The sequence below is a fragment of the Octopus sinensis genome, linkage group LG9, assembly GCF_006345805.1.
Source record: "Octopus sinensis linkage group LG9, ASM634580v1, whole genome shotgun sequence".
Classification (NCBI taxonomy): Eukaryota; Metazoa; Mollusca; class Cephalopoda; order Octopoda; family Octopodidae; genus Octopus; species Octopus sinensis.
Genome location: NC_043005.1, coordinates 91,134,819 through 91,155,731, shown reverse-complemented (window position 1 = coordinate 91,155,731; position 20,913 = coordinate 91,134,819). Strand labels below are relative to the sequence as shown.

The 20,913-nt window shown below is 35.6% G+C and overlaps 1 protein-coding gene across 2 annotated transcripts in view; it reads left to right on the top strand.

The window, feature by feature from the left end:
• The window catches only part of LOC115215674 (tryptophan 5-hydroxylase 1-like), a 58,161-nt gene that overhangs the window by 19,886 nt on the left and 17,362 nt on the right, over window positions 1-20,913 (top strand). For both annotated transcript variants that reach the window (XM_036506104.1, XM_036506105.1), the window contains 7 exons: window positions 5,312-5,419; window positions 7,523-7,712; window positions 12,421-12,515; window positions 17,144-17,211; window positions 18,775-18,825; window positions 20,172-20,270; window positions 20,677-20,723. In XM_036506104.1, coding sequence (XP_036361997.1) covers window positions 5,312-5,419; window positions 7,523-7,712; window positions 12,421-12,515; window positions 17,144-17,211; window positions 18,775-18,825; window positions 20,172-20,270; window positions 20,677-20,723 — 658 coding nt within the window. The remainder of the gene's footprint in view (window positions 1-5,311; window positions 5,420-7,522; window positions 7,713-12,420; window positions 12,516-17,143; window positions 17,212-18,774; window positions 18,826-20,171; window positions 20,271-20,676; window positions 20,724-20,913) is intronic.

Here is a 20,913-nt window from a genome sequence, read left to right as displayed (position 1 = left end):
ACACAGACACACATACATACATACATACATACATACATACATACATACATACATACATACATACATACATATATATATATATATATATATATATATATTATATATATATATATATATATATATATATATATATATATATATATATATATAATATATAATATATATATATAATATATATATATATATTATATATATATATATGTATATATATATATATATATATATATATATATATATATATATAATATATAATATATTATATATATAATATATTATATATATATATATATATATATATACGCATGTACACACGTAACAATGGCATGGCTCAGTTATGGAGAATCATTATTGATGTGGCCGATATGCTGTGAAGAAGTTCAGCTGAGGATATCGAACACTTAGCTGATATCCCATTTAACAAAAAAAGTCATTTCGTCTTTTGTCTTATTTTCTTTAATGATATCGTGATGGGTGACATGATGCGGTGAAGGCGTTTTATGATGTGGCTGGGCGGTATTGTGTCTTAATTGGCGGAATCATGGCGGCGGGTGATATGGTGTAGTGGTAGTAGTGATGGTAGGTTGTTTAATGTTGTGGATGGCACGCGTATGGTAGTAGTAATGGTGGTGGTTGTGGTGGTGGTGATGGTGTTATGTGTTATGGTATTGATTAATATTGGTGTAGTGTCGTGGTTTGTGATGTGGTGTAGCAGTGTAGCGTATGGTTTTTGTATGGTATGACGTATTGTATAGTGAGGAGGTTGTGAGGATGTCATGCACTAATGGTATGATATAGTATAATATCATAGTTTGGTTGTGGTATCCCGCTGTATGAATAACTTTATTTTAGTTTTCAGAAAATTCTAATTGATAAGCTTGTTATAGCAAGATATTGCAGGGAATTTTTTTGCTTTTTAATGTACTTCTGTGAGGAGCGATCAACAAACTATGGAACGGTTCATTTGAGGACTTGTCCCTCTTTTTTTTCTGTGCACCAGCAGTATAGAAAGAATGCATTCACAGTCTTATTTCACTCACAACGATGCTTTGTAATGTTTTTATATACATAGTTTCTGTTATTAAAAATCTTGTTTAACACATATATAGATTATCATGTGTATCATGGTTCGTTCTCGGGTTTCGGCAGTGTCTATGCTTGTTTATTTTTTAAAGGGGGTGCTCCAGCGTGGCCTCATATTCTGGCTGAAACCAGTGAAAGAATAAAAGAATATATATATATATATATATGTATGTATGTATGTATGTATGTATGTATGTATGTATGTATGTATGTATGCATATATATGTATGTATATATATATATATATATATATATATAATATATATATATATATCTATATATATATATATCTATATATATATATATATATATGTCTGTATCTCTCTCTCTCTCCCTATATACACAGACATGCAGGAAGTAAATAGACACCTTTAATTTGTGATTGTCTCTTGTGGAATTTCTGCCCACTTTTCACGCAACAATCGAAATAATTCATCTTTAGATTTAGGTTTCTGTCGAGTTTTTTCGTATAGCTCTACGAGGGACGTTCAATAAGTAATGCCTCTGACCCACTTGCAGTTGTTTGATCTAGCTGAAATTTTGCATGTGCAATCATTTATATCTCTATAGAGTAAGTGGCAAATTACAGCTCTGAATCAATTGTGGTTTCTGATTTACAGGTGTTTGAACCGAGTCAAGTGTGAAATGGAGCCTGTTGAGTGTCGAGCAGTGATCCGGTTTTTGTATTGGAAAGGACGCACACCACGGGAGACTTTTGATGAAATGAAAGTAACTTATGGTGATGATGCCCCATCATATGACCTTGTAAAACGCTGGCATCGTGAATTCAAACATGGTCGGAACTCTGTGGAAACAGCTCCCAGATGTGGTCGCCCCCTTCTGCCATTGATGAGGCATCTGTCCGTCAAGTTGAGGCTGCCATTTTGGAAGATCGACGCATAATTATTCGCCAAATAGCCCATGAGGTCAAGATTAGTACCGGGTCTGTGGAAACTATCATTCATGACCATTTGCATATGCAAAAGGTGTCTGCCAGATGGATTCCCAGGTTGCTCACGCCTTTCCAGAAGCAAGAACGCGTCGAGTGCTCGAGGGTGAATTTGGAGATGTGCCAAGAAGATGAGTCAAAATTTTTCAAAAGACTGATTACACAGGATGAAACCTGGGTCCATCACGATGATCCACAGACCAAAGCCCAGTCAATGCAGTGGAAGCACCGTGACTCACCCCCTCCAAAGAAGGCAAGGGTGCAGCCCTTCGCTGGCAGGGTCATGCTCAGTCTTCTGGGACCAGGACGGAGTAGTGATGACAGATTTCCTGGCAAAGGGTACCACAATTGCAGGAGCCTATTATGCTTCACTTTTGAGGAAATTAAGAGAAGTTATCAAAATCAAGAGGCGGGGCAAGATCAGCAAAGGCATCCTCCTCCTGCAGGACAACGCTCCGGTCCACAACTCGCTTGTCGCCAGATCAGAAGCACAGGCGTGCGGCTATGAACTCCTCCACATCCCCCCTACTTTCCTGACCTTGCACCCCCTGATTTTCACCTCTTCCCAATCATGAAGTTGTTTTTGAAAGGAAAGCGTTTCCCAGATGATTCAGCCTTGATTTCTGAAGTCACGTTGAGGTTGGAGGACCAAGCTGGGTTATTCTACAAAACGGTCTCCAGAGGCCGCATCAAACGATGGGAGAATTGCGTAACTCTGGGTGGTTCATATGTAGAAAAAGACTAATAACTGTGCCAAGTTTCGTTGCTCTACTGCTATGGGAAGTGGGTCAGGGGCATTACTTATTGAACGCCACTCGTAATCTTCGTCAAGTATGTATCCAAAAAGTATCCTGAAAATTCAAGTATGTATCCAAAGAGTATGCTCCAAAGATTTTCAATTGGGTTCATGTCAGGAGATTGGCTCGGCCAAGGAAGCTTTTTGATCCCATCTTCTGTCAGCCATTGTTGATTCCTTTTCGCTGTGTGACATGGAGCCCCATCTACCATGAATAAAAACTCATTTTCCGTTATGTTATCGTGTGAATACATCGGAAGTGGTCCTTGCTTAAGTATTTCGATGTATTTTTCAGAGTTTATGATTCCAACACATTCGATCAGCTCAGAACGACCATTGCTGGTGACAACTCCCCATAGCATTACAGAGATACCGTCATGTTTCACAGTTGATTGGAGTCGTTTCAAATCAAATTCTTGATTGGGAAGCCTCCAGACCCAAACACGTCCACTGTCAGAAAATAATGCAAATCTGGATTCATCTGAGAAAATCACTCTATCCCAAAATGAACTGGATTTTTCTGACATCTCCTTAGTCCATTTCTTTCTTTTCATGATATTAATTGGTTGAAGGAGAGGTTTTCTTCTAGCTGCTTGTCCATGATACCCAAGCTTATGCAGATATGTAACACACATTCTTGGACTAACTTCTAACTGTTTTGCAATGTCAGAAGCCTTCGAACGGGGATCGTTTTCCACAATTCTCTTCAAACAGCAAAGCTTCCTTTGCAAGGGGCTAGGTCAGCCGGGATGAGAATCTGTTGATTCTTTTCCTTGGCTTTTGAATTGCACTATAATTCTATTAACAGTAGCAAGAAGAATTTGAAGATTTTCGGCAATTTTTCGCTGGTTAAGACCAGCCTCAGATTGCCCAACAATACGACCGCTTTGAAGATCTGACAGTTCTGCTGAATTTTTTGTGCGTGTCATGGTTACTCTTCGCAAATGTTTAATATAATGGCACTTGGAATGAAAAAGAATAATTACATTGTAAATTCTACACCGCTGAAAACATAAGACTTTAAGAGCAGAATTTTGAAAATTAACTGTATCTGTTTACTTCTGATCTGTGTGCATGTGTATATATATAATATATATATATATATAATATATATATATATATTATATATATATATATATATATATATATATATAATATATATATATATATATCTATATATATATATATATATATATATATATATATATATATATACATTTCGTTGACTATTGAAGAGGTTGCAAGAAACAACGAAAATTTTAGAAAAAATAAGAAAATGAGTGGAAATCGAATCAGTGAGTGCGTTAATTAATAAGGCATTAAAACAGAATGACTCTCCCCAGACACCATATAATATAAGTTTATCTTAATCTTTTTGATGCGCCTCTACCCTATACTGTTTTCTTCCCTGTCCTCTCTAATTCCCTTTTTTCTCCCTTTCACCGTTTTCTATCTGTCTTTCTCTCCCCTCTTTCTCTTTTTCTCTCTCTCTCGTTGTTCACACGTGACTATCGACCATCTTTCTTTCCTTCACGTGAACATCTTTCTTTCCTGCACGGACGTTCTAAGGACTGGACGTCTCCTATCTCTCATATCTTTTCTCGTATTTATTTGTATATAAGGCAGTCCTGACTCCATTTACCGGCGTTGTTACCGTGCTAGCTGTATCATAGATATTTCTACTACTACAAATTGGTCGTAGTTAGTGTTTATCAATGCGGCTTACATCTCCTTGGTTGGTATTTACATGCAAATGTTCGCTAGATCCAATAGCATTTTGCTATTGTTTATGCGATGCAAAAGTTGCTCTAAATTAGCAGAGTTGACGTAGGATACAACCACAGTATGTCGATTAAAAATAGCATGATACCGATTAGATTTAAGAAAACACTTGTCCAAAGCACCAAAAAATTTTCCAGCGATCTTGGTTGAAACATGCAAAACGAAAATCGGATTGAACCAGAACACATCCTGATTCCTTACATATATTAGATTAAATTAGATCAAGGCAAATCAACAGCGAAGCACACCGCATGTTTTGGCTAGATAGTTTAATCCGAAAATTCCAAGCTAGTTAACCGTTCAAATCATTCGTGAAGGCCGGGTTTACCGGTATCAGACATCCTGAAAATTCAAGTATGTATCCAAAGAGTAATTGATACATTAGACGCGGTGAAATTTATAATGATAGGGATGAAATGCATGGGTGTTTTGGGTATTACTACATATTTTTCCGTAGCAGAATTTTATTTAGAACACAGATAAATTATATAATTTAGCATGTTATAATACGTAATTTCATGTAACGTAGTGTAAGATCGTGTTTTCATAAAACGACACCTCTTTATGAAAACATGACTTTAAATTATGTTATACGATGTTGTATATTGTTAGATCTCAAGTTATACTATGTACTTGTGTTCTAAATAAAATTTTGCTACCGAAACATGTGCAGTATACAATTTGTGTGTTCTTTTAAATAATAGGAAACAGAAAATGGTAGAGGTTGTTCAAGTCGTGAAAAAGTGGGTTCCATATTGTTGTCACTGAAGAATCAAGTTGGCTGTTTGTCAAGTGCTTTAAAAGTATTTCAGGTAAAATACTTCTGCTTTTATTATTCTCTTTGTTTTTATATTTAATTTTGTTTTTAATATGTGCTTCCATGCATACAAACATACATGCACCTGTCACACTCGTACATGATATATATGTATATATATATATATATGTATATATATATATTATATATATATATATATATATATATATATGTGTGTGTGTGGGTGTTGTGTGTGTGTGTGTGTGTGTGTGTGTTATATATATATATATAAATATATTATATATATGTACACACACACACACACACACACACACACACACACACACACACATTATATATACTTTATTTAAAAGCAGCAGAAATTCAACAAGAGCTCGGACAGTTTTGTTAAAATAGAACCGAGATGACAATTCTATCAAGGCTAGTATAAACGTTACACCTTTAAAAATGGATTTGTTTGATTGGACCTTTCAAATAACGGTCATATGCGAGCGATAAACAAAAATAAACAAAACAATATATATATATATAGACACGCACACGCATTTATGTATATATAAATACATTCACACACACACCTATATATATATATATATAATATATAAAATTTACAAACACAGAGTTTATATGTGAACTACTATAAGTTTCATCTTCGGATGGTGTAGTTATCGGACTGGCTTGTGTAGCGTGCCGTTTTATCCTGCAGTCGTTCATATATATATTATATATATATATATATTATATATATATATATATATATTCGTGTTCAATGGAACTTAAGAATTTTTAGTTTCACTTAACGATTTATTGAGGTTGAATAAGCGAAACTTAAAGCCCCATTCAACACGAATTTTATAATAAATTTGACCCTACTATTAGTAGTGGGTGGGTCACTTTCATTGATATATCATTCTTATTCTTAAATTTGCATTAAAGTAATAACGTAACACACGTGCGCACGCTCCTATGTACACACACGCACACGTACACACTCACGGATACGAAGAATAGCAAAAGATGTCAGAGACCAACAATTTAATCTGTTCACACTTTTCAGTGATTTCTTCTCAAAACATTGATGTGTACAGTTGACCGTATAGCCGAGTGAACAAAACGTTTGTTGTTCAGATATGTAATTCTGTTTACCTTGCATATGACACACATACTTATGCACACACCTAACCACACACACACACACACACACACACACACACATACTTATGCACACACCTAACACACACACACATACTTATGCACACACCTAACACACACACACACATACTTATGCACACACCTAACACACACACACACACACACACACAAATACACATATGCTCATATATCCATTTCAGATATTCTTCTCTTCATACGGAAAGCGAGTGCAAACGAGAAAAAGTATTATATTTTATTAAGCATAGACCATCAACGACATTTTCCCCTTGTTCTCGACTCAGGGCTATCTTCTTATGCTTCACTCCTCTCCCAGGTCCAGTTTGGTTTCGAAATGTCATCGATACTGCTGTAACTTTACTTTTTTTCTAGGTAGGCCTCCATTCTTTGAGCCATTCAGAATCAGAAGCCCTACCGGGAGCTTGCGCTCCGTTGGAATAGCTCTCATTGAACCACACAAGCCTCCACACCGCAAAAAAAGACTGAGCTTTGTGGTGGAAACAAGGAAGAGATGGTGAAGAGGAAGAGAGTGAAGTTCTTATAATCTTGTTCTTTAAATTCATTCCTGCCCAACTGTATTGGTCCGTATCCTTTGACATAAAACAAACGGTCCTATATAAGAAGAGAAAGAAGGTTCGACCGTTTAAGTAATTTGGCGTTAGAGAAATCTCTCTCCTCACTTATTGCTTTCTTTTTCCTCTCTTTATCCTTATCTCCCTCTTGCTCTCACTTGCTATCCTCCCGCTTTGTATCTCTTGTTTACCTTCATCGTTTTCTCTCTCTCTCTCTCTCTCTCTCTCTCTATCTTTCTCGCCCTCTTCTATCTCTTTTACTCTCTCAACATCTCTCTCTCTCTCTCATGCACAAATTCACAAATATACAAACATAGAGACAAATATTTATGCTGATAAAGAAAACAACAATTTGTGGCGTTAATAAATTTTGTTCTTTCTCAATCACTATTTAGGACAACAAAGTCAACGTCACACACATCGAATCGCGCAGGTCGCAGATGGAAGACAGTGAATATGACATTTTCATCAACGTAGAGTCCAGCAAACTGGCCATAGAAGACCTTCTCGAAAAACTTCAACTCCAAATTCCTGACGATGTAGGAAATGTGAAAGCATTTCCCACCTGTCCTGAAGAACCAGATGGTATATATTTGATTAGTACTTCAAAGTTATCTTCGAGCAAATTTTTGTTTTAGGAACGCGGTGAATGCCATGAATTGGAACCAAGTTTATTGTGACCTAGTTTCGATTCTCTATTGGAAAGTTTCACTCTACATACATCACCAATACTTTTTTAAATATCAAAAGGGAATAAATAGCAAATTTGCCAACCAATGCAATCAATAGCATTAAAAACCATAAGTAGATACAGTTTATTATTTTTAAAAAATCAAGCAGTATATAAATGATACTTAATGTTTGAATCGATTTATTACTCTCGTAGTACCAAAGTAAATCTATAGAGAGCAGAGAGAGGTACTGGCATCATTGTTTGCAATTCTCAATACAAAACCAATTTGATGGATTCTGGGTAGCTACTAAATATGTGAAATCTATAAATCAACGTTTTAATTTTATTTCATACCATATTCGTGTCGTTTTCTTTAATATTGCAAGGCTATTAGAATAAATACGATTTTATATTTTATATACTAATGAGCGATAAAGTAAACCTTTCTACTTTGGGCGCAAGACAGTGACTACGATATTTTGTGGGAGATTTCATCAACCCCAGTGCTCAGCTGGCACACATTTTATCAACCCCGAAAGGTGAAAAGCAAAGTTAACCCCGGTGCAACATACTCAGAGCATAAAGTCGAAAGAAATGCCGCCAAACATTTTTGTCTGTTGTGCTAACGAGTCTTCCAGTTCGCCACCTTCTACCAGCTCTATAATAAATGATAATAATAATAATCCTTTTTACTATAGGTACAAGGTTAGCAATTTCGAGGTGAGGGGTAAGTCGATTACATCGACCCCCACTACTCAGCTGGTACTTATTTTATCGATCTCGAAAAGATGAAAGGAAAAGTCGACCGCGGCGGAATATGAACTCAGAACGTAAGGACGGACGAAATGCCGTTAAGATTTTTGTCCAGCTCAAAATCAAAGCTTATTGAACTGGAACAACAAAGCCAATGTGATGAAAAATGGAGTAGATCCAAAGTACCGATTCTGCAATGATAAAATTGAAACAGTGAACCATCTGATCTCTGGAGGTAAAGTTTTAGCACCAGACAGGATTGGCCAATGTCTAAACTGGTTAATGCATAAAACCAAAACTGTTGACAAGTGGAATAAGTATCACCCTGAGGCTGTAACTGAAGGAAAATCTAACCTTTCTTTGGCACTTCCTTGTACATGACAGAACGATCAAAGCTAATAAACCGGATATTATTGTAAAAGACCAAAATGATCGACATGAGCATTCCTTGTGGTCATAATATTTCGGCAAAAGAATTTGACAAGCTCTGAAAATATAAGATTTGCTTGTCAGCCATAATACCACAAATTGTAGGTGGCTCTAGGGATGATAAAAAAAGGAACTGAAAATTATTTGAGAATGATCTCTGGTTCACCATCTCTGCAAGAAATGCAAAAGATTGTTTTAACTGGTACATCACATGTATTGAGAAGAGCATTGCTGCTTTGAGAACGATTACCATTTATGTAAATAATTCTTTTTATAATCTAACTTTATTTGATTCTGTAAATAACTAGAACAATTTGGTATGTTTATTTTAATAGCCTATCAATGTATACAATAAGTTTCGGGAAAGCACTCTGTAAGAAAAAGAAACAAAGCTGATAGAAGAAAAAACGCATAATAATATACTAATAATAATGATGATGGTTTCTAATCATGACACAAGTTCAGAAATGTTGAAGGGAGAGGTTTAGTTGATGCCATAGACCCCAGTATTTGACTGGTACTTCATTTTTTATAGACCCTAAAGGAAGAAAAGTAAAGTTGGCCCTGGTGAGGTAGTTACTCAGGTGTGAAATTTAGCGCTAAAACTTTGAATGTAAAGAAGAAGAAAGAAAGAAAGAAATTTAAGATGATAACATTAATTCTTAACGTGTGGAAAGTATGACGAGCTGAAATTATTCCAGAATGGCAGTTAAGGATTTTGACGGAGATTCTTGCAGTCATCGATGGTATCCCTGCACTGAAAATGATGAATAGTAGTACACACACACACACACACACCACATACACACAAACACACCACACACACACACACACACACACACACACACACACACACATACATATATATATATATATATATATATATATATATAATATATATATATATATATATATATATATATATATATATATATATATATATATATATGTATGTATGTAGTATGTATGTATGTATGTATATAGCATGGCTGTCGACTCGTTAGATGAGTATGACCATCACAGGAATGCCTGTTCAAAATCTTTGGTCCAATAAAGCTCATAGGCCCCGCTTCAACGTATTGTCATGATCGAGAGACAAACCGTGACAAGATTCTAGTACCAATGTAGGTCGCAAGCTCAAGCATGTGGGAGGGCCATGATCTCAGACGCAAGCAGAAGATCCCCAAAACGTCCAATGCCATTCCCTACACATTCCGTTTAATATCAGACTGATTATCCCATAGGCAAACTTCCTCAAAAGCTCACTCCCAATGGTCTTCTAGCATGGCGGACACCAGCCCGGAATTTCTGAGTGTCCCTGCTGTCGCTTGATAGTATTTGGACCTACACTGGGTCCATTCCTCCTTTTACAGGTCATATTTTAGTCCTGCTAGTTTTCTAGCAATCATCCTGAACTGGTTAGCGTGATGGGGTGCCAGATTAGTCAGCAGCAATCGTGAGAGACCTTACACGTCACCTGGCATACACACATACATACATGCATGTGTAAATATACATACATACTTACATATAATTATGTATATATATATATATATATATATATTATGTGTGTGTGTGTGTGTGTGTGTATGCATGTATAATATATATATATATATATATAATATAATAGTATATGTATAGGTGTGTATGTATGTATATGTATTTGATGGTTGGTTTAAATATGCAAAATATGAGTCAATATGCAGCAGTCAGAGATGTCAGCCGAAAGATTCTGCGATGAATAGTTTGTCTTATCGAGTCAGCTGCTTATGATTCCAAGTAGTCTCGCTGGAATGGATTTCGTGTTTTAGAGTCGATAGAGTAAATGTCACTACTCTAAATTGCCGAGAGTCAAATCAAAAAATGTATCTTGATTTGATGTTGACGAAAACAGGTCATGTTTTCCTATCACTGAAAATTGGAAGATTATTTCACGTCTTTTTATATTATAGAATATGCTAGTTGCAGACAAGGGATGTTTTCAATAGCAGAAATTAGATAACCAAATGCCATATTCTTTTATTTTTATTTTTAATCAGAACACTGATTAGATTCATAACAAATGCGGTCATTGTTGCAGGGGTCATTTTAATATTAAGGATACGGCCACTAGATTACATGGCTCAATTTTGCTCCATGACCGCCATTAATACAGAAAAAGAAATTAATGGATCATTTTGATAATGAATAGTTTCTCACAGCGTTGTATTATCAGGAAATATATTTGAAAGAAATATGGCATCAATATAAATATGATTATCTTGGTCAATAGAACTCCCATGCTTGTAATGCTAGTTTTGTTATATAAGACCAGAGTGTAAAATAGAAAAGGTTTAATTATATAAAGAAGGCCTACTTTCGATTGAATCCTTCCTTCCGATAAATGGATGCAGTATTCTGCCATATGAGGCAGAAATTAGTTTACTTGTAAAGAAAAAACGGGATATTTCTATATTTCGAGTCAAGAAACATCGAAAGGTTTACTACAAAATAGCAATTACAAACAGCAGTTATTGATACTACAGTTATGTGAAAGATATTTTTGTTATTATTCAACATTTGGGGAAGCGTTTTAGTCACCTAGTTATCGGAATTTGAAAGATAAGTGGTTTCCGTTCAATCCTGAGGACTAAAAGTGACTTTCATACTAAAACCAAGAAATTAGTTTAAATAGATTGAGAATTGGTTCAGACTGTTTACTCTTACTTCAAAAGATTGTATATATATATTATAATATATATATATATATATATATATATATATATATATATATATATATATAATATATATTAGAATATATATATTATATATATATATTAGATATATATATATATATATATTATATATATATATATATATATATATATATATATATATATATATATATATATATTATACATTGACTTAAGATGTGCATTTAGAGTGGTGTATGTGTATATATTTTAAAGAGTATATAATTTAGATGTACCTGTATACAACATAATTTGCATAGAATTAAAATCGTGTTTGCATAAAGATTAGTCAATTTTCATGCAGATATTTAGACAATTACTTTTGGCAATACCCATTTGGCAAAAATTGCAAACCGGCAAAGGCTTTATTGAGTTGGCTGAATCGTTAGCACGCCGGGCAAAAGGCTTTGCGGTGTTTCGTCCATCTTTATGTCCCAAATTCAACTGCCGCCGAGGTCGACTTCGTTTTTCATCCTTTCGGGGTCGATAAAATAAGTACCAGTTGAACACTGGAGTCGATGTAATCGTCTTATTCTCTTCCCCGAAATTGTTAGCCTTATGCCAAAATTTGAAACCAATATCCATTCAGTAGGATTCTGACTTCTAACTTAAAAAAAAAAGTCACCGAAGTGCTTAAGAGGAAAATCTTCTTTCACTATTATTAAAGCTACCTTTATTGTTTTTTAAAAAATATTTTATATTTCAGATGATATAGTGTGGTTCCCTCGCAAAATAGCGGAATTGGACAAATTTGCCAATCGTGTACTAATGTATGGTCGTGAGCTAGATGCCGATCACCCTGTAAGTGTCATTGAGTAAAATATCTTCTAATTTACCATTAGACTGTAATTAATTATTCATGTTCGTTGCAGTTTGTGTAAGACTTAATTTTTGTGGAGAAGACAGTTTTATCACACACACACACATACATCAACACACAACTTCTCTCTCTCCCTCACACACACACACACACACACACACACACACACACACACACGGCAAAAAGGGACTTAACTCATGTTAGCAAACTTCAAAATTGGTAAAAGTTATGGTTTAAAACAGATTTTTACTGCTATCCGCAGGTGCCTCGGGAAAAAATATAAGTTGTCAAAACCCAGGTAGGATGGTGACAAATGTCCTCCTGAAATTGGAGTGACATGCGTGCTAATTTGTGGACGTGCATAAACTACATTCACGCACACACACACACACACACCACACACACACACACACACACGCACACACACACACACGCACACACACACACACACACACACACACACACACACACAAATCCTGCCTTTTATATATACACAGATACTAATATGTATTTACTCTTCTGCTTTTTTACTGGATTTAGTCCTTGAGCAGCAGCAATGCTGAGCATGTCGATCTCCGTACAGTAGACTAATCCGGCTAATCACTAATCCGGCAACATGTAATCTGGCAAAATCAGTAATCCGACACTAATTTCAGCTAGAAAAATTTCAAATAATTTCAAATTTCCCGGGTCGCCGCACCAACCAGCCGCTACGATTTGCTGGCGCTACTTGCTGCATAAACATACACGCATCATTTATAAAAAAAAAAAAAAGGCACGCCTTTCCAGTTTGTTTTTGTTTTTTCATTTATTATATCTTTTTCACTTTTAGCCCCAGCCATAGTTTCAATGCATAAAGGAAGTGCTTGTTGTAATGTAAAGCATAAACACTGTACATTGTCCATAAAAGAATAAGTTGAAAAAAAACTGTTGAAAAAACTTGACAGCGGTATGTCGGTGAAAAGATTGGATCTTCGACAGTTTACGACATTAAAAAAAACAAAAAAACAAAAACAAAACAGAGAGACCAGTTTCACCGTTTCTTTACTATCAGTGTGTCAAAGGAACAAATGTGTAAAAGGAAAACAATAAAGGCTGGTAAAAGTGTAGAACAAGATCAAGCATTGATGAAGTGGTTTAGACTGCGTGAAAGTGAAGGTGCCGAGCTGTCAGACGATTTTGTGAAGGAACAAGCGAAAACATTCCATAAAGAACTCGGACTGGAATACGGGTGCGATTACAGTGAAGGCTGGCTGCAGCGTTTCAAGGATTGACATGGGTTTCGTGCAGGGTGGGGTGAAAAGCAATCAACCGAAAATGCAGCTGTTTTTCATCATTATAATCGATAATCCGGCAAAATCCCTAATCCCTAAACAAGAACATGAGCAACAACAGCAACAACCACAACAGCTTCAGCGGCAGCAGCAGAAGCAATGGAGGCGCAATGGCCCAATGGTTAGGGAAGCGGACTCGCGGTCGGAGGATCGCGGTTTCGATTCCCAGACCGGGCGTTGTGTGTGTTTATTGAGCGAAAGCACCTAAAGATCCACGAGGCTCCGGTAGGGGGTGGTGGCGACCCCTGTTGTACTCTTTCGCCCCAACTTTCTCTCACCCTTTCTTCCTGTTTCTTGTCCCCGACTTCCTACGCAACCGCTGAGCCTGGACGCGCATTCATCCATCCGTCGATGCTCTCGGTGTCGGGGGTTGACCTGCTTTCTCTTCTGTGGGTCTTACGAATAGCAAAGGACCACGTTTCGGACTTCTCCCACTACAGAGGCGCGATCTTGCGAGCTCTGGGACGAAGACCGCTTGCTCAACAGCAACAGCAGCAGAAGCAGAAGTAGCAGCAGTAGCAGCAATAGCAACAACAACAACAGAAGCAACAACATCAACAACTGCAACAATAACAATTCAGAGTTATGTGCTGTCAAGAATTTAGTGCACCTGCAATGTTTGTAAATGAGGTGAAAGCGAAAATTCCAGTGTCATACAGAATGGAATATATTTAGAAACATTAATCTGGAAGAGTTCGGTTTTTGCCAAATGGCGCTCACCAAATCATCTCAGAAATAGAAAGAAATCATGTTTGTCCACGAAGCAGAGATAATTACGCTCAGCCCAGAAACAGAGATAAATCAAATTCGTCAATCAAATGGCGCTCGTCGTACTCGTCTCAGATACAAAGGCAGAAATCATGTTTTTTTGATTGGTAGCAATGCTTGATAAGTCATTAGATATGAAAAAAAACAACAACAACAAACAAAAAAAAACAACCCAAAACAAAAGAATGCTGCATGCATGCATACATATAATATACGTATGCTTAAATACCTACTTATATGCATATATATATATACACACACATGCATAAATGATGCATACATGCATACATACATAGATACATACATGTATACATACATACATAATATACAATACATACATACATACATACATAGATGCATACATCCATATATACATACATACATACATACATACATACAATATATACATACATACATACATACATGCATGCATGCATACATACATACATACATACATAGCAGTGTTGATGATGTTGATATTGCAGAGATGTATAATCGGATGGGAATTATACTACTCCGGTATTGATAGAGATCGTTCGTGTGATTTCCAGCCGTCTCATTGATAATATCAATGATCTGGATTTTCATTGCGACGACGACGACATCGACCACGACGACGACAACGATGACGATAACTGCGATATCAATGACGACGAGGATGACCGAAAACCACGATGGTTTCTATGGTGTCCGTTGTTTCAGGAGCAGGAATATCATTATCATTATGTCTATCTCTCTCCTCCCCCTCTCCCTTCCCCTTCCTCTCTCTCTCTCTCTCTCTCTCTCTCTCTCTCGCGCGCGCGCACACACACACAACTACATTTAAAGACGCAAGAATGGTTGTGTGTTTGAGAGATTGACCTCCCAAACCCAATCACATGATTCCGAGTCCAGTCCCACTGCGTTGCACCTTTATCAAGTGTCTTCCATATAGCTCCGGGCCGACCAAACCTGTATATATGATAGTAGATAGAAAGTGAAGGAGGTCCGTCATGTATATATATATATATATATATATATGTATATATGTGTGTGTGTGTGTGTGTGTGTGTGTGTATGTGTATAGGAGAGTATTGTAGTTCGCTTGAAGCATTGTGTATTGTTTGTAAACAATAATGATAAATAGTAATGTGTTTTGAATGGCACAACAATGGACTATAATACCTGGTGTAATTTAATCATTAATGATGGTTAAATTACACCAATTATTATAGTCCATTGTTGCTATTATAGTGCATTGTTGTGTCATTCAAAACACATTTTTACTATTATATATATATATATATATACACGTAAAATATAGGGTTGTGAGTTTTTTATAGAAAAGTCACTACCAGTGGCCTAGCATGTATAAAAAGTCAATAGACAACATATTCTCAATATGAAATAGTGTACATATCAAGAGAAAACTGCCTTCAACAGGCAGTTTTTACACGCTAGAAGTAGTCAAAATGACCAAAACTACATTTAAGAGCAATCTTCGAAAGGAATGAAAAATAAAAACTTTTACCTTGTTATTTTAATCCGGTCAGAACTAGGTTTAAAAATTTTCTTAGCAAATAAAATAATTTGCTAGGCGAAATTTCTCATCAGTGACTGTGCCATAACACTAACATATAATTAAGAGACGAATAACACGTTCTCATCGTTATACATTATAATTTTTCAAATTCACCGCGCAAGCGCAGTTTCCGTGTCGATCAATTCTTTGTGAGTGATTTTGGTCGTCGGAAACTGTGTGGAAGCCCGGTATATATATATATATATATAATATATATATGATAAAGGGTAAAATTAATTAATCAATTAATAATTAATAATTTTACAAAGTAGTTCGGTATGTTAAAAGAACCATTATCGGTAACCTTATACAAACATTCTATAATTACGAGCATAATTATAATTAGGGTTTAGCAAAAAAGAAAAAAAAAATCAAAGCCGAGTGGATTCGTTATTCTTTTTTCTCCTTACCTGCGTGAGTTGAGAGAGTATATTGTATGGTAGTGGAATAGTATTTAACTGCTATTTCTAAATTTCGGTATGTGGTGAAACAATTTTTGCTAAACCCTAATTATAATTATGCTTATATATATATATAATATATATATATATATATATATATATATGTAAAAACCCAGGTGGTGCTATTAAGTTAGACATGGCCTGGGCAATAATGGCCGAAACCTATCCAAGTATCAAAGTATCAAAGTATATATATATATGCATGCATGCATGTGTGTGTGTGTCTACTTTTTGGGTCCGTGTTCTCTCCTCAATCTCCTTGATTGCCAACTGGTGTTAGTTTGTTTACATCCCCATAACATGGCGGTTCGGCAAATCACACCGATAGAATAAATGTCAGACTTTCAAAGACAACATAGTACTCGGATTGATTTATTCGATTTAAACCCTTCAAGGCGGTACTCCAGCATGGCCGCGATACAATGACTGAAATAATTAAAGAAAAATAAATTAATTAAATTGTTATATTTTTATATAAATTTCAGGGCTTCAAGGATCCAGTGTACAGACAACGTAGGATAAAATTTGCCGAAATTGCTTATAATTATAAACAGTGAGTATTTTTGCTCGTGTTTGTGTTTTCATATTTCTGGCTTTGGGAAGTTTGGCAAACCTCGTAAATTTGTGGTTTATCTAACGTAAAACTAACATATACTTAATGTATCCGCTGCGCGATAAATCCTGCATTTTTCATACGCTATGCACTATACTGTTATATAGTGTAAAGAAATTTATTATAATTTATGTTCTAATTCCTACTATAGATGTACGTTCGATGTCTGAAATAAATTTGTTTTGTCTCCAAGATACTGTATCTTAAAACACGTGTACTAATTTTACAGTGATACTAAGTATTTATTTATTAAACATGTGCATGTATGTATGATGTATGTATGTATATATATATATGTGTGTGTGTGTGTGTGTGCGCGCGCGTGTATATGCATCTATCTATCTATCTATCTATCTATCTATCTATCTATCTATCTATCTATCTATCTATCTATCTATCTATCTATCTATCTGTGTGTGTGTGGTGTGTGTGTGTGTGTGTGTATTATATTCGAAATTTGTAGTAGAATCATCTCTAGAGTAAAATCTGTATCTATATAACATACTGTATGTGTATTATTAAAAAGTCAACAGTTGCAGATTTTCATCTAGGAAAAATCCCTTTATAAATGTAATATGTTAAAAGCACAACATGCTTCAGAGTTAAGCGAAACGGTATAGCCCTGAGGGTGACCATTCTGGCTTTCAGATGATGCACGTACGTTAAGTATGTTATATAGATTAAGATTTTACTCTAGAGTTGCTCCTATTGAATATTTCGAATTGTCTACAGCCGTTGCAGACCAATGTATTGTTTATACATTATCACTGTATACTTCAAACTGGCCGATTCGATCTCGTTTCGGAAGTGATACCTATACGTGACAGACGAAATACGCATCTGACGCTCTTGCAAGTAAATTCCGGACTGGCTTCAGTCGCCTAGCTCTCAAATATATTATATTATATTATGTATATAATAATATATTATATAATATACATATATATATATATATTATATATTATATATATATATATATATATATATATATATATATATATATATATATATATATATATATATATATATATATGTATATATATTGAAACCCAGTGCGTCAGTTAATATGGATGTTTCCCAGACGAAAAGTTACTTCTCACTTTTCAACAGTAAACAGACATTATGTGTGTGTGTGTGTGTGTGTGTGTGTGTGTGTGTGTGTGTGTGTGTGTGTGTGTGTGTGTGTGTGTGCGCGCCTGTGCTCGTGTATATGCACGCACGCACGCACGCACGCACGCACGCACACACACACACACACACACACATTTCGTGTTAAATGTTTGTTTTTATGCGAAGTAATAATAACAATTTTTTTTACATTAAATTAAAGGGTTACTCAATACTTTTTCTAGAGAACAAATTTATTATTCTTTAACAACATATTGGTTGTAAAGGGTGAAAGATTTAAATTCCAGCAGTATGTTTGTTACGTGTCGTAGACTTGGTCATGATAGGTACCACTTGTTTCGGTAAATTGTGAAATGTAAATCAATTTACTTTCAGTGGCCAACCAATACCAAGGGTTGAATACACAGCAGAAGAAGTAAGCACTTGGTAAATATTCGATAATATACATTTATTTTATTTTACAAAGTTTGCTAACACCTGTTAGCAAATGTATTTTCGACAGAATTATCCTCAGTAAAAAAAATAAGGTTAGACTTATCCTCTGGAACAGCACCTAGTCCTATATCCTCCCTAATAAATCTAATACTACCTTCCTTTAGTTTGATGTTTCCACCTACGATACTTCTGTCTTCCCCATAAAGCCTTAATATTTACCAGGAAGCTTTCACTCCTCTCTCACTCTAACATCGATATTATTTTAAACGGTACGAAAATCATTCCTCTCATTTAACGACAAATATCGAACACGAAATTGTAGCATCTACTACTTTGATATTATGATGTACTCCTCTGCCTAAGTTACCGATATGGTGGGTCTGTTTATTCTATCACAAGTTAATGAATATTTCCCCGATCTTTGTGGGGGTCTGTATAGAGATGAGGCTCTCTTCACATTCACTGGGAGCTTGATGTCAAGCATTAAGAACACCCGGAAAACCTCCACAAATTTCTTCAAAACTATAAACTTCCTGTTTCTTTTGAAAGTAGCACTAAAATATCCAAATGCTTGAACGTTACCCTCGACTTTGAATATAGCTTATACTGCCCTTACCATAAGACTAATGAAAAATAAGCGTCTGATTTTATCACCCTAAATCCATTTTAAATAGTATTATTAAAAGCATGTTTGGATATTTAACGTTTCCGTCAATGAAGACATCTTTGACAATCATGACCCTTGCTACAACCAGACCCTATGCACTAGTGGTTTCTCCAAGAGAGTTACCTAAGTCGCCAATACTAGACTGAAAATCAAACTAGAACTATTTACGCCCCATAACAATAGGGAACCCCCTAAACTTACCTCTGTCTCTAACTCTCCTGACACAATCCAGCTCACTGCTCAACCCTTAATCAACCCTGGCTGACCACTGTAATCCCACGCACAGCACTCACACTTCTATGTATGTATATATATATATATATATATATATATATAAATATGTGTGTGTGTGTGTGTATTTATCTCTATATATGTATGTATGAATGTATGTATGTACGCATGCATACATAAACGCACCGGTTTATTCACTTCGATACGTGTAATTACACCTGTATCCCAACATGTACCTTACACAGGAACGCATACACTTACTCACACGAAGTCACCTGCTTGTAAAGACGTAAATGCACCTAGGTAATTTCGCCGTGCATGTACACATGCCAAGATTAATCCATACACGAAAATAGACCCCCCCACACACACACACGTAGATAATGCTTTGAACTGAATGAAATATGTATTTCTGACCATCGTCGTTATGTTATTGCAGGAGCACTGTCTTCAGAGAACTAAACAAGCTTTACCCGACGTACTCCTGCAAGCAGCATCTGAAGAATCTACCATTGCTAATGAAATATTGTGGCTACAGGTAACCGTTATAGTTTGTGGATTTGATTGGTGACTGGAAGAATAGTGTTGTCGTACGTTTCCTGGCGATTTGAGTTGTAAGGCGTCGAGCTGGCAGAATCGTTAGCACGCCGGACAAAATCATATATATATATATATATATTTGCGTCGGACAAAATGCTTGCCGGCATTTCTAATCATTACATTCTTTGTTCAAATTTTGCTGAGGACAATTTTGCCCTTCATCCTTTCGCAGTCAATAAAATAAAGTACCAGTCAATTACTGGGGTTGATGCAACCGGCTATTCTCTTTTCCGGGAATTTCTGGCCTTTTGCCAAAATTTGAAAACATTATTTTACTATGAATACTTCTTTGAATCTCTTTAAACAACTGACAATGAACGGAATCTATTAAACTATTTTTACAGAGAGAACAATATCCCACAACTCGAGGATGTTTCAAAATTTCTCAAAGGTAAGCTTTTGCATATAACAAAATTGTGTTGTTATTTCTTGCTTTAGATATGTACATTCGCTTGAAATTTGCACTGCTGTCTTTATTTTAGAAAAATTCAATTAACTTATCTTATTGACGTTATCATCCTTGCTTTTTAAATGTAAAACACTCCAGATGGCTGGAATATTTTTTGTAAATTCTTTCATAA